This window comes from Hyperoodon ampullatus (genome assembly GCF_949752795.1).
Source record: "Hyperoodon ampullatus genome assembly, chromosome: 7".
Classification (NCBI taxonomy): domain Eukaryota; kingdom Metazoa; phylum Chordata; class Mammalia; order Artiodactyla; family Ziphiidae; genus Hyperoodon; species Hyperoodon ampullatus.
The window spans coordinates 73,160,069-73,174,062 of record NC_136920.1 but is presented as its reverse complement, the minus strand read 5'-3'; the positions used below and the strand labels follow the sequence as shown (position 1 = coordinate 73,174,062).

General features: G+C 38.8%; 1 protein-coding gene across 1 annotated transcript in view; it reads right to left on the bottom strand.

The window, feature by feature from the left end:
- Window positions 1-13,994, bottom strand: part of LOC307056319 (L-lactate dehydrogenase C chain) — a gene marked incomplete at both ends in the record, with an annotated part of 47,460 nt that extends 33,466 nt beyond the window's left edge. The window contains 3 exons of the mRNA XM_079708967.1: window positions 2,309-2,482; window positions 9,126-9,243; window positions 13,869-13,994. Coding sequence (XP_079565093.1) covers window positions 2,309-2,482; window positions 9,126-9,243; window positions 13,869-13,994 — 418 coding nt within the window. The remainder of the gene's footprint in view (window positions 1-2,308; window positions 2,483-9,125; window positions 9,244-13,868) is intronic.

The following is a 13,994-nucleotide window of genomic DNA, read 5'->3' as shown; positions in this document are numbered from 1 at the left end:
GGGACCACAAAAGACCCCAAATAGCCAAAGCAATCCTGAGAAAGAAGAAAAAAGGTAGAGTCATCACACTGCCTGATTTCAAACTATATTACAAAGCTATAGTAATCAAAGCAGTATAGTACTGGCATAAAAACAGACATATAGACCAATGAAACAGAATCGAGAGCCTAGAAATAAGCCCTTGCAGATGCTGTCAATGGATATTTGACAAGGGAGCCAAGAATACTCAGTGGAAAAATACAGTCTTTACAATGAATGGTGTTGGGAAACTGAATAATCACATGCAGAGGAATGAAATTGGACCCATATCTTATGCTGCTCACAAAAATTAACTCAAAATGGATTAAAGCTTTAATCAGAAGCCTGAAAGTGTAAAACTCCTAGAAGAAAATGTAGGGGAAAAACTCCTTGACATTGGTCTTGGCAATGATTTTTTTGGATATGACACCAAAAACACAAGCAACAAAAGCAAAATAAATAACTGGGACTACATCAAACAAAAAAGCTTCTGCACAGAAAAAGAAACAGTCAAGAAAATGAAAAGGCAACCAATAGAATGGGAGGAAATATTTGCAAACCATGTATCTTATAAGGGGTTAATATTCAAAACATCTAAGGAACTCATACAACTCAATACCAAAAATTCCGATTTAAAAATGGGCAGAGATGGGCTTCCCTGGTGGCGCAGTGGTTGAGAGTCTGCCTACCGATGCAGGGGACACGGGTTCGTGCCCCGGTCTGGGAAGATCCCACATGCCGCGGAGCAGCTGGGCCCATGAGCCATGGCCGCTGAGCCTGCGCGTCCGAGTCTGTGCTCCACAATGGGAGAGGCCACAACAGTGAGAGGCCTGCATACCGCAAAATAAATAAATAAATAAATAAAAATGGGCAGAGGAACCAAACAGACATTTTTCCAAAGAAAACATACAAATGGTTAACAGGTGCATGAAAAGATGCTCAACTTCACTAATCATCTGGGAAATACAAATGAAAACCACAGTGAGATATCACCTGACACCTGTTAGAATGGCTATCACCAAGAGGATACATGTTGGCGAGGATGTGAAGAAAAGGGAATGCTCGTGCACTGCCTATGGGAATGTAAATTGGTACAGCCACTATGGAAAACAGTATGGAGGTTCCTCAAAAAAATTAAAAATAGAACTACCATATGACCTAGCAATCCCACTTTTGGGCATATATCCACAGGAAATGAAATCAGTATCTCAAAGAGATACCAGCACTCCCATATTCACTTCAGCATTATTCACAATAGCCAAGGTATGAAAACAACCTCAATGTCCATCTACAGATGAATGTCTAAAGAAGATGTGGTATATAGATATACAGTGGAATATTCAGCTACAAAAAAGAAGGAAATTTTGCCATTTGTAACATAGATGGACCTTGAAGACCTTATGCTAAGTGAAATAAGTCTGACAGAGAAAAAAAATACTGTATGATGTCACATATGTGGAAACTAAAAAAGCCAGACTCATAGAAAGAGAGAATAGAATGGTGGTTGCCAGAGGCTAGAGGAAAGGAAAAATGGGGAGATGTTGGTCAAAGGATATAAACTTCCAGATGTAAGATGAATAAGTTCTGAGGATCTAATGTTGGCTATAGTTAACACTACTATATTTTATATATATACTTGAAAGTTGCTAAGAGAGTAAATCTTCTCTTAGTGAATCTTCTCCCTCCTTTCTTTTGTGGTGTTCCCACCACAAATAACCACATTATATGCATTAAACTTACATGTTGGGCTTCCCTGGTGGCGCAGTGGTTAAGAATCCGCCTGCCAATGCAGGGGACATGGGTTCGAGCCCTGGTCTGGGAAGATCCCACATGCTGCGGAGCAACTAAGCTGTGCACCACAACTACTGAGCCTGTGCTCTAGAGCCCACGAGCCACAACTACTGAAGCCCGTGTGCCACAACTACTGAAGCCCGCGTGCCTAGAGCCTGTGCTCTGCAACAAGAGAAGCCACCACAATGAGAAGCCTGCGCCCCGCAACAAAGAGTAGCCCCCGCTCACTGCAACTAGAGAAAGCCCGCGTGCAGCAGCGAAGATCCAATGCAGCCAAAAATTAAATAAATGAATAAATAAATAAATTTATTTTTAAAAACTTACATGTTATATGTCAATTATATATCAGTAAAGCTGGAAAAAAACAAAGTATTGTGTATTTGGATGGGTGTGGTTTATTGTCATAAATTTACCTAAATGACATTGTTTTAAAAAGAAAAAAAAGGAATGGTATGGAAATATCATCCTTATGCAGTTAAACGGAGTAGAAGAGACTCACCTGGATTTGAAACAATAAGCATCCTACAGTCAGGACTATTTTGGACTATGGCAGGAATGATTGATTTCATGATATTCACATTACATTGGACCAGGTCAAGGAGACTTTCTCCTTCCTGCTGACGTGCACCTGCTGTGACAATAACTAATTTGGAGTTTGCAGATACACTGTAATCTAAAGAAGGAAACAAAAGAAACTATTTGGATCAAGACTGCCATAATCATTGTGCTTTAATTCTTTAAAAGTCTATTGTATGATGATGGTATTAAAGTACTACCTTCATGTCTGGCATTTGCAGATGAACAGATTTTCCATATAGTAATGTTATCTTGTATAATCTGAAGGAAATTTTGTCACTATGATTTACCAATGTTCACATGGCTTTTTAAAAAAAAATAATAACAGAACCTACCATGGCTTTTAGCCCACATTCTCATTTGTTATTAAGGCCTGAGGGACTGCAAGTCAGCTTTCTGGATTTTCAGAAATACCATATGAATCAGAAGCTTAGAACTCTGAGAATTTATGTGTGTTTCATGATTCAAAGAGTGAGAATGTATTTACTTACATTATTTACTTAAAATTATTATTATAACGTGTTTATGTATTTGAGATCATAAACAAGTTCTTGATTCACACAAGAAAATTAATTACCTTCTAAATCTGATGACCAGTTGTAAAATGTTTCACCTATTAAACCCAATGACAGGGCTTTCCTGGTGATGCAGTGGTTGAGAATCTGCCTGCCAATGCAGGGGACATGGGTTCGAGCCCTGGTCCGGGAAGTTCCCACATGCCGCGGAACAACTAAGCCTGTGCGCCACTACTGAGCCTGCGCTCTAGAACCCGCGAGCCACAACTACTGAGGCCTGTGCACCTAGAGCCCGTGCTCTGCAACAAGAGAAGCCACCGCAATGAGAAGCCCACACACCACCACGAAGAGTAGCCCCCACTCACTGCAACTAGAGAAAGCCCGCGCACAGCAACGAAGACCCAACGCAGCCAAAAATTTTTTTTAATAAATTAAATAAATAAATAAAAAAAACCGACAATATGTTACAATGCTCACTATCCCATACTGGACTTTTTAAAAACTATCATATACTTAGAAGTTATTTTCTATTTGGATGTCAAAAACTAAATTAGCTAAAATCTCTATATGCCATCTCCATTTTAAAAAATTTATTTTTATGCCCTTTTGAAAGGAAATTTGCTTGATTTTAAACATACTATTGCATCTCTATGATCATTCTTATATCTTTCTAATCCAATTTATAAACCATAAACATTTGAAAGGTTTTCCTGCCCCAGTAAAGATTTTAATCAGAAAGACAAACTTAGAGAATTTCATTTCTTAGGCTGGCAAGTTTCACATTAATCTGAGAGATTATCTTTCCCTTTTATCAAATAAAAGATCTACTCAGGGCTTCCCTGGTGGCGCAGTGGTTGAGAGTCCGCCTGCCGATGCAGGGGACACGGGTTCGTGCCCTGGTCCGGGAAGATCCCACATGCCGCAGAGCGGCTGGGCCCATGAGCCATGGCTGCTGAGCCTGCGCGTCCGGAGCCTGTGCTCCGCAACGGGAGAGGCCACAACAGTGAGAGGCCCGCATACCGCAAAAAAAAAAAAAGATCTACAGGAGGAAGTTCTCTTCTCTCTGCGTACATAGTCTACTCACTCTTGCTCAAAGACCTTGCTTGACATCATCTTCCATAAAGTCTTATCTAACCACAGAAATCCAAAGTAATCTCTCAACCTCTGTCTCTCTCTCTGTAACTCTCTATCCCAGCCCCTCGTTTTCTCCCTCCTCCCCCCTCGACTTTTAGAGAATAAACGGGCAAAAAACCTTGCAACTTCTCCAGAATCATCTCGCCATAGCTCAGATCAACTATTTGAAATATTATGTCCAACAAATTCAGTTAAAGTGTATACCAGAGTAAAATATCAAGTCTTTTCACAATCTGCCAACAAGTTAACTTACTAGCTTTGTGTCTTATTTTTATTTCAGATTTTCCAGGTACCCTGATTCTGTTAATGCCATCATCTCCTTACCTGTTATTTATTTTCCTTTCTAAATATAACTCAGTCCTCCCAGAGACCGCAAACCATAGTGGTCTGGAACAAAGGCTTTTTCAAATACCAATTCCTCTGCCAGGCATCCCTTAATTATATCATTCATAAATACTACTCTGACTTCACTGAATTTTTATAGCACTTACTGCCTATAATTCTCAAATAGTTCTTATTTATAGTGCCTTATATTACCTTCCTGTGGTTATGTTGTATTTATACCCCTAACTTGATCATTATATCCATAATAACAGATTCTGGTCTCATATTACCTTAAAACCTTAAAAAGGTTTACAACCTATTCATATTTAAATAACATATTAAGTTTTATCTGTTTTGAATCATAAGGTATGTATTACTTTAGATAAATATTATCTGACATTTATCCATGTTAATGTGTGTCCCTGTAGTTCATTCACTTTCATTGCTGTGTAATATTACAGTGCGTAATTGATCAACTTAGTATTGTATACAATGAATTATTTCCAGTTTGGGGCTATTACAAATGACAACACTATACATCCTTGTACATGTATCTTAGTGCACATGTACACAAATTTCTCTTGGGAATATACCTAGGAGTGCAATTTCTAGGTTTGGGATATGTTCATGTTCAACTTCACCAGGTAATGACAAACTTAAAAAAAAAAGTAGTTTTACTATAATACAATTCTACATGTCATGCATGAGAAAACCTATTGTTCCACATCCTGACAAACACTTAATATTATCACACTTTTGCCAATCTAATAGGTGTGTAATGGTATATTGATATACTTTTTATTTTCTTGGTTACTAATGAGATAGTCATTTCCTATATTTATAGGCAATTCGAGTTTCTTCTTTTGTGAAATGTTCAAGTCTTTTCCTATTTTTCTATTGGGTTACCTATATTTATCTTATTTATTACACAAGTACTTTTAGTCTGAACACTATTCCTTTGCCAGTTGTTTATGTTGCAAATATTTTCTCTCACTTTACGATTTGTCTCTTCACTCTTTTACAGTGCCTTTTTAAGAACATAAACATTAAACTTTATACTCTTTCCTTTACTGTTCATGCTTTTTGTGTCCTTGTGTTTAATAAATTCTTCCCTATCCTGAGGTCATAAAGATATTCTATGTTATCTTCTAAACAGAAGCTTTGAAGTTTTGCCTTTCATATTTTTGGTCTTTAACCAATTTGGAATTGTGTGTGTTATCAAGAAACGGTTCAGGGGACTTCCCTGGTGGTCCAGTGGCTAAGACTCTGTGCTCCCAATGCAGGGGGCCCAGGTTCGAGCTCTGGTCAGGGCACTAGATCCCACATGCCGCAACTATAGATCCTGCATGCCGCAACGAAGATCCGTTGCAGCCAAATAAATAAATAAATATTTTTTTTTAAAAAAAGGAAAGGGCTCAATTTTATTTCTTTCCATAAAAACAAATATTGCCATAAGAAAAAGAATTTATAAGTCTGCAAGTTTCCCATTGATCTACAATATGATCAGTGTTATATAACAATCTTTTGTTTGTCTCTGCACTTAATTAGTGTAGCTTTGTAATAAGTCTTGATATCTGGTAAAGCAAGTTCTCACCACCTTGTTCTTTTTCAAGAGTATTCTTGACTGCGCAGCCCAGGCTGTTGCCATGGTGAAGCTGAGCAAAGAGGCTGCAGCAGCTCTTCAAGGGTGGGCACTTTGCCATCCACTGGAGCTCTGTTCCTTTTAAGATTTACCTGGGATTTGAGAAGAATGCCTGAACCTACTGTTTTGAACCTGCTTTGGGGATAAAGGACTATTTGGTGATCTGGATTTGGAAGCGATCAATGGACAGGAAGAACATGGAAGGTGTGCACTCTGCCTGGGAGGTGAGATGGAACATCTTTCAGACATTTACCAGTTGGATGGCACAGGGTTCTCAATGCACAGCTGCATCTGTGGGAGAGTGGAACCTCTACTGACTTATTTATGATAGACTGTATCAAAATAAGTGTTTTTAACAATGTTTTAAAAAAGTGTCTTGTCTATTCTTGGACCTTTGAATTTCTGAATGAATTTTAGAATTAGTTTATTATGTACAACAATAACAACAACAATAAAACTTGTTGGGTTTTGACTGTGATTGCATATAATCTATAATCAATATAGGAAGAACAGACATCTTACAATATTGAGACTTTTATGAACAAGGCAGATCTCTTCATTTATTTAGATATTTAACATCTTTCAATGAGGCTGTATTATTTTCTGCATAAACGCTATTATACATGTCTTGTTAGATTTATTCCTAGGTACTTCCTATATTTGATAACATAAATAATACCTTTAAAATTTTTTGCTTCTTTTTGAATAGCTTTTTAATAATTAATAATAGTTAATATTATTAAGTTAATATTATTAATAGTTAATAATTATTAATAGTTAATAATTTTGTGTCTGGCATCCTTGCTAAACTCTTATTTAGTTCTATATGTTGTCCCTCTTCTTATATTTATCTTCTTTTTGATTTTTTTGTAAAATCAAAAAGTACATTTTTATAATTTTACTTCTTCCCCTTTACTAAAAGGATTGATTCAGGTACTTATCCTGCCATATGACTAGAAATTAAAGGCTGAATGATTTTTTAAAGTATTTTAATACAGGAGTAGCTCTTTTAACTTGACTCCACTCAATAAACTCAACAGATAAACTGATGTAAAACATACTGATACTCAAGGCACACTGAACACTCTCAACTAGCAGACTTCTGTCTAGTACATCTGTATACTTCTGCTCATGAGTTGCTGCATATCAAGAATCTGTCACGCTTATACCCAAATATATTTATGCCAGATATATCTATTAATTATATAATATGATGTAAATCACTAAAATATGAGGGTGAAAGAAATATATGGTAAAGGTAAACACTACATTCAGGATTGAGATATGAATAGATGTAACACACAGAATGTATCAAGTGAATTGGTAATGTTTTATTTCTTTTGCTGGGTGTTGGATACACTGATGTTTGTTATACTTAAAACTTTTTATATCTGAAGTATTTCATAATTAATTTTTTTAATGATTGTTACTATGAAAATTAAGTTGAATGCCTTAGAAAGACATATTAAAAGAAAGTTGTTTAAAAATCTTCCTTTTAGGTATGAGAGAAATAAAAATGGAGAAAAACCATAAAAATTTAATAGAATTTTGTGATTAGACTGCTTCATGAGTATCTTTAAATTAATTACAGTATTTTAAAGAAATAGAAATGATTACTACTGGTGTGCTATAAAAAACACACTGCAAAACTCCAGTCAGCTGAGCCATAATCAAAGTCCTTGACCTACAATCAGAAAATCAGCAAATGAAGTTCTAAGTACATTAACATGTTTAGGTCAATATAAAATTTTATGACGGTTCTTTCTAACAGGCATTTTAAAATTAAGTAACCACTTTCAGTTCCAATCATGTTAGATAAGAGGGATTCTAGTAGAAAGTACATCTGTTGAATCACATTACCAAAAAGCACACTACATACATCAGTGTATGATAAAAGTTATTTTTCCTAATACTCTAAGGCTTCTTAGTTGGCCAACACATGACGCTAATGCTAATGGGGCTAAGCTCTCCATTTGCTCTTCTATAGCCTCAAACTATACCCTGAAACCTGATCCTCTAAAAACACACATCAAAAAAACAGGTTAAGGGGCTTCCCTGGTGGCGCAGTGGTTGAGAGTCCGCCTGCCGATGCAGGGGACGCGGGTTCGTACCCTGGCCCAGGAAGATCCCATATGCCATGGAGCGGCTGGGCCCGTGAGCCATGGTTGCTGAGCCTGCGTGTCCGGGGCCTGTGCTCCGCAACGGGAGAGGCCACAACAGTGAGAGGCCCGCGTACCGCAAAAAAAAAAAAACTAAAAATCAGGTTAGGGACTTCCCTGGTGGCGCAGTGGTTAAGAATCAGCCTGCCAATGCAGGGGACACAGGTTCGAGCCCTGGTCCGGGAAGATATGCCACGGAGCAACTAAGCCCATGCACCACAACTACTGAGCCTGCACTCTAGAGCCCGCGTGCCATAACTACTGAAGCCCGCGAGCCTAGAGCCCGTGCTCCACAACAAAAGAAGCCACTGCAATGAGAAGCCCGTGTACTGCAACAAACCCCACAGAGCCATAAATAAATAAATAAATAAATAAAGCAGGTTAAATATAGATAAATGTATCAGTAATATGACAAAACTATTCAAGACTGCATATCCTTGAGAAAATATATAAGACTGAATGACAAGTTTAAAAAGCATTTATATGTCAGTTGTATAAAAAAACAAATGAAAAAAGGAAAGAAACAAAACCATTAACAGATGAGATTTAAAATTTTCTTTATACTTTTTTTGTATTTACCAAATTTTCTCCAATTAGAGTGGAATTTTTTTTTTTTTTTTTTTTTGGTATGCGGGCCTCTCACTGTTGTGGCCTCTCCCGTTGCAGAGCACAGGCTCCGGACACACAGGCTCAGCAGCTATGGCTCACGGACCTAGCCGCTCTGTGGCATGTGGGATCTTCCCGGACCGGGGCACGAACCCATGTCCCCTGCATCGGCAGGCAGACTCTCAATCACTGCGCCACCAGGGAAGCCCCTGGAATGTTCTTTTTTTCAAAAAATTAAGCTTCTAAACTATATGTGTTAATTACAATAGTGCTATTTTTTAATTTTATATTTATTGACAACAGTTTGATAAACTTCATTACTTGTTTTTAAAGCTCTGAAAATAACTTTATAAAACTAACCTTTTCCAGAGACAATCTTTGAAGTATTAAAGAAAAGACTGCCATGCTGAAGATCCATTGTTTCTCCCTTCAGTTTGTCCACTGCAACATCAACAAGGGCAAGCTCATCAGCCAAATCCTAAAACACATGAAAGTCCTGAATAAAATGTTCCCATTTCAATTTTAGGAGAAAGAGAAAAAATTTTGTGTCGTTATTTTATAATCAAAGGAGTGTTACATTTTTAATAGAAAAAGTGGTATAAAAATAATGGTCTTTATGGGAGTTCCCTGGTGCCCTAGTGGTTAGGATTCTGAGCTTTCACTGCTGTGGCTCCAGTTCAATTCCTCAGTCGCTGGTCGGGGAACTGCAAGCTGCAAGGCATGGCCAAGAAAAGTCTTTTAATGTGTCTAGAGAGACCAGAAGTTAAGGTAAACAAAAGAATGTAGCAAAAATTATTAATTGCTTTGCCTTCCTGTAATTGTTAAGCTTTGTAGGATTGGTTTTCTTCCACTTCAGGTAACAGTATAAAATGAATGAAAAGTTATGAAATCCTTTCAAAGGTTTTTATTATATTTAACCCTTATGCTTAATTTCTGAATTGGCTGAAGTTGTTTTTAGTATGAATGCTTATGGCCAAAATATAAAGGTAGCCACCTTTATATGTGGGAAACCATTTCATGTGGCTCAGTATATTACAATTCACATCCGCCCTCCAACCTAGGGATAGATATGCAGATACCAGACCCAACCAATTGTTCCATCCTTCCTTCTGGCTGCAGCAATTAGTTCACAAATGGGTATATGGCCCAGGCATAACAAATGAGCACAATGTCTATGAGGTTAGAAAATGGAGGATGAGAAATGAAGTCCCGTTTTTCTTTGCAATCATAAGCTCTAATGATATAAGACTCTAAGAACAAACTGTATAGCCATCTTCACCACCATATACAAAGACCCTGCCCAAGAATTAAGCCAACAGAGGAAGTATAGACTAAGATATGCAGAGACTGTGTCTTGAAATGTCTGAATTCCAGAATTTAGAAATATCTGAAGCTAGCTCTACTGAGATTTTTCCAGTTACATGAACAATATACAGTCTCTATATATTATACTATACTCTAATTTATTGAGCTTTCATCACATGCAACAGAATATAGAACTATATAGAAGGAATGTAGGGGACTTCCCTGGCAGTCCAGTGGTTAAGACTCTGTGCTTTCACTGCAGGGGGCATGGGTTTAACTAAGATGCCATGTGGCCAAAAAAAAAAAAAAAAGAAGAAGAAGAAGAAGAAGAAGGAATGTATTCCCTCAGATTCCAGTGGCCAGATTCCAAAGGTGAACAGTAAGGGAAAGGAATCAAAGTCCCTATTTACTACTGTTTCCCACCCCACCCTCCACATCGGGCACCATCTGGCCTTTCTGTAAAACTGTAAATTCTAAAATTTACTAAATTACGTGTCATACATCAGGAATAGGATAAGGATAAGGAGTTTCATCCAAAAGAATCATATATCACTTTTCAGCTAACTGATAAGAAAACCAGATCATGCTTACAGATCCATTTTTACAACTGTGTATCTGTCTGGTCTGGACAGAAAAACAGAAACCACTCTAAGCATTTCAACAGAAGGAATTTTTTTTTTTTTAAGAAGATGTTGGGGGTAGGAGTTTTTATTTATTTATTTATTTGTTTTTGCTGTGTTGCGTCTTCGTTTCTGTGCGAGGGCTTTCTCTAGTTGTGGCAAGTGGGGGCTACTCTTCATCGCGGTGCGCAGGCCTCTCACTGTCGCGGCCTCTTCCGTTGCGGAGCACAGGCTCCAGACGCACAGGCTCAGCGGCCATGGCTCACAGGCCCAGCCGCTCCGCGGCATGTGGGATCCTCCCAGACTGGGGCACGAACCCGTGTCCCCTGCATCAGCAGGTGGACTCTCAACCACTGCTCCACCAGGGAAGCCCCCTCTTTTTTTATTTTTAATAAATTTATTTATTTTTGGCTGCATTGTGTCTTTGTTGCTGGGCACGGGCTTTCTCTAGTTGCAGACAGCAGGGGCTACTCTTCGTTGTGGTGCCCGGGCTTCTTACTGTGGTGGCTCTCTTGTTGCAGGGCACAGGCTCTAGGCGCAGGCTTCAGTAGCTGTGGCTCACTGGCTCAGTAGTTGTGGCTCATGGGACCTAGAGCACAGGCTCAGTAGTTGTGGCTCATGGGATTAGTTGCTCCGCAGCATGTGGGATCTTCCCTGACCAGGGCTTGAACATTGGCAGGCGGATTCTGAACCACTGTGCCACCAGGGAAGCCCAATCCCCCTTTTTTAGTCCCATCCTTTAGCTCTGTCTTGTGAGGTAACTGATACTTCCAACTCCTGAGCCTTTCTGGGGTTCTGGAACTTAACTGGCTTTGCTTCTTCTCATCATCTCCCTATGCAGGTTTCTAAAAATTGTCTAAATAATGTAGTAAAGCTTTTAAGAGTACAGGATATGTGTCCAGATTGCCAAGTTTTGAATTCTGGCCTTTTCACCTACTAGCCATTTGACCATGAGAAAGCTATTCAACATCTGTGCTTCAGTATTTTCATTTATAAATGGAGATGATAACAGTATCTACCTCCTAAGGTTGTTATAAAGATTAAATAATACCTTTAAAAGATTTAGTGAGGTGAAAAGCTTAACGTTGGAAACTACAAAACTGCTGAAACAAATTAAAGAAGACACAAATAAATAGATATCCCATGTTCATGGACTGGAAGATTTAGTATTGTTAAGATATCACTACTGCGGGCTTCCCTGGTGGCGCAGTGGTTGAGAGTCCGCCTGCCGATGCAGGGGACACGGGTTCGTGCCCCGGTCCGGGAGGATCCCACATGCCACGGAGCGGCTGGGCCCGTGAGCCACGGCCGCTGGGCCTGCGCGTCCGGAGCCTGTGCTCCGCAACAGGAGAGGCCACAACAGTGAGAGGCCCACGTACCGCAAAAAAAAAAAAGAAATAGAAAAATCCATTCTAAAATTCCGATGGAATCTCAAGAGACTCTGCATAGCTAAAACAATCTTGAAAAGGAACAAAGCTGGAGGTCTCAAGCTTCCTGATTTCAATACTTATTACAAAGCTACAGTAATCAAAACAGTGTGGTACTAATATAAAGAGACATGCAGACAAATGGAATTGAACAGAGAGCCCATGGGAAAAAAAACCTCTCACATATATGGTCAGATATTTTTTTGACAAGAGTGCCAAGATCATTCAATAGGGAAAGGACAACATTTTCAACAAATGGGATAACTGGATATTTACATGCAAAAGAATAAGGTTGGACTATTTACATTATACCATAGACAAAATTAACTAAAAATGGATCAAAGACCTAAATGTAAGACCCAAAACTATAAAACTCTTACAAGAAAAGATAGAGGGAAAGCTTCATGACATTGGATTTGGCAATGATTTTTGGATATGACACCAAAAGCACAGGCAACAAAAGTAAAAACAGATAAATTGAACTACATTAAAATTTAAAACTTCTGGGCTTCCCTGGTGGCACAGTGGTTGAGAGTCCGCCTGCCGATGCAGGGGATGCGGGTTCGTGCCCCGGTCCGGGAAGATCCCACATGCCGTGGAGTGGCTGGGCCCGTGAGCCATGGCCGCTGAGGCTGCGCATCCGGAGCCTGTGCTCCACAACGGGAGAGGCCACAGCAGTGAGAGGCCCACATACCGCAAAAAAAAAAAAAAAAAAAAAAATTTAAAACTTCTGTGCATCAAAGGACACAACCAACAGAGTGAAAAAGAAACCCAAGGAATGGGTGAAAATATTTGAAAATCATTTACCTGATAAGCAGTTATTATTTAGAATATAAAAAGTACTCCTACAACTCAAAAAAAAAAAAAAACAATTTAAAAATGGGCAAAAGGACTTCCCTGGTGGTGCAGTGGTTCAGAATCTGCCTGCCAATGCAGGGGACACGGGTTCGATCCCTGGTCCGAGAAGATCCCACATGCTGTGGAGCAACCAAGCCCGTGTGCCATAACTACTGAGCCAGCGCTCTAGAGCCTGCAAGCCACAACTACTGAGCCCGTGTGCTGCAATTATTGAAGCCCACACGCCTAGGGCACGTGCTCTGCAACAAGAGAAGCCACCGCAATGGGAAGCCCATGCACCGCAATAAGAAGCCCACACACAACAATGAAGAGCAGCCCCCGCTCGCCACAACTAGAGAAAGCCCGCACGCAGCAACGAAGACCCAGTGCAGCCAATAAATAAATAAATAAATAAATAATAAAAAAGAAAAATAAAAACGGGCACAAAAGATTTGAAACAGACATTTCTCCAAAGCTATACAAATGGCCAACAAGCACATGAAAAGATATTCTGAAAATAGGAAGGAAAATTCAAGGACTTCCATTGTTATTTTATCAAATTTGGTACTTTTTATTTTATAATGAGAATGTAATACTTATATAATTTTTAAAAAAAATTTTAAGTGTAAGCCATTGGGAAATATGATTTTCACCCATTACTCTTCAAGGAAGACAAAGTGCTGAATCACTTTAACAGAAAATGTTATACTATTAACAAAATAATATAATCAGTGTGTCTCCTAGGAATAAATTTAAATAGTCTGGCAATGCCTAACAGATGGTAAACTCCAAATAAATGTTTCTTAAATTGTGTAAAAATCAGATGATACTTATTTGCTCCAACCCTGCACTCATGATCATCTACAAGACCTAAAAGTGCTTATTTTCAGCCACAGTATAGGTTTATCACTTACCTTCAATAAGATACAAATAGCACAAGCCATGCCTACAGCACCAGTTCCAACAATGGTGATCTTACTCTGGGAGACTTTATCTTCTTCAATTAGATTCTCAATAAGCTGCTCCTTGACAGTTGACAT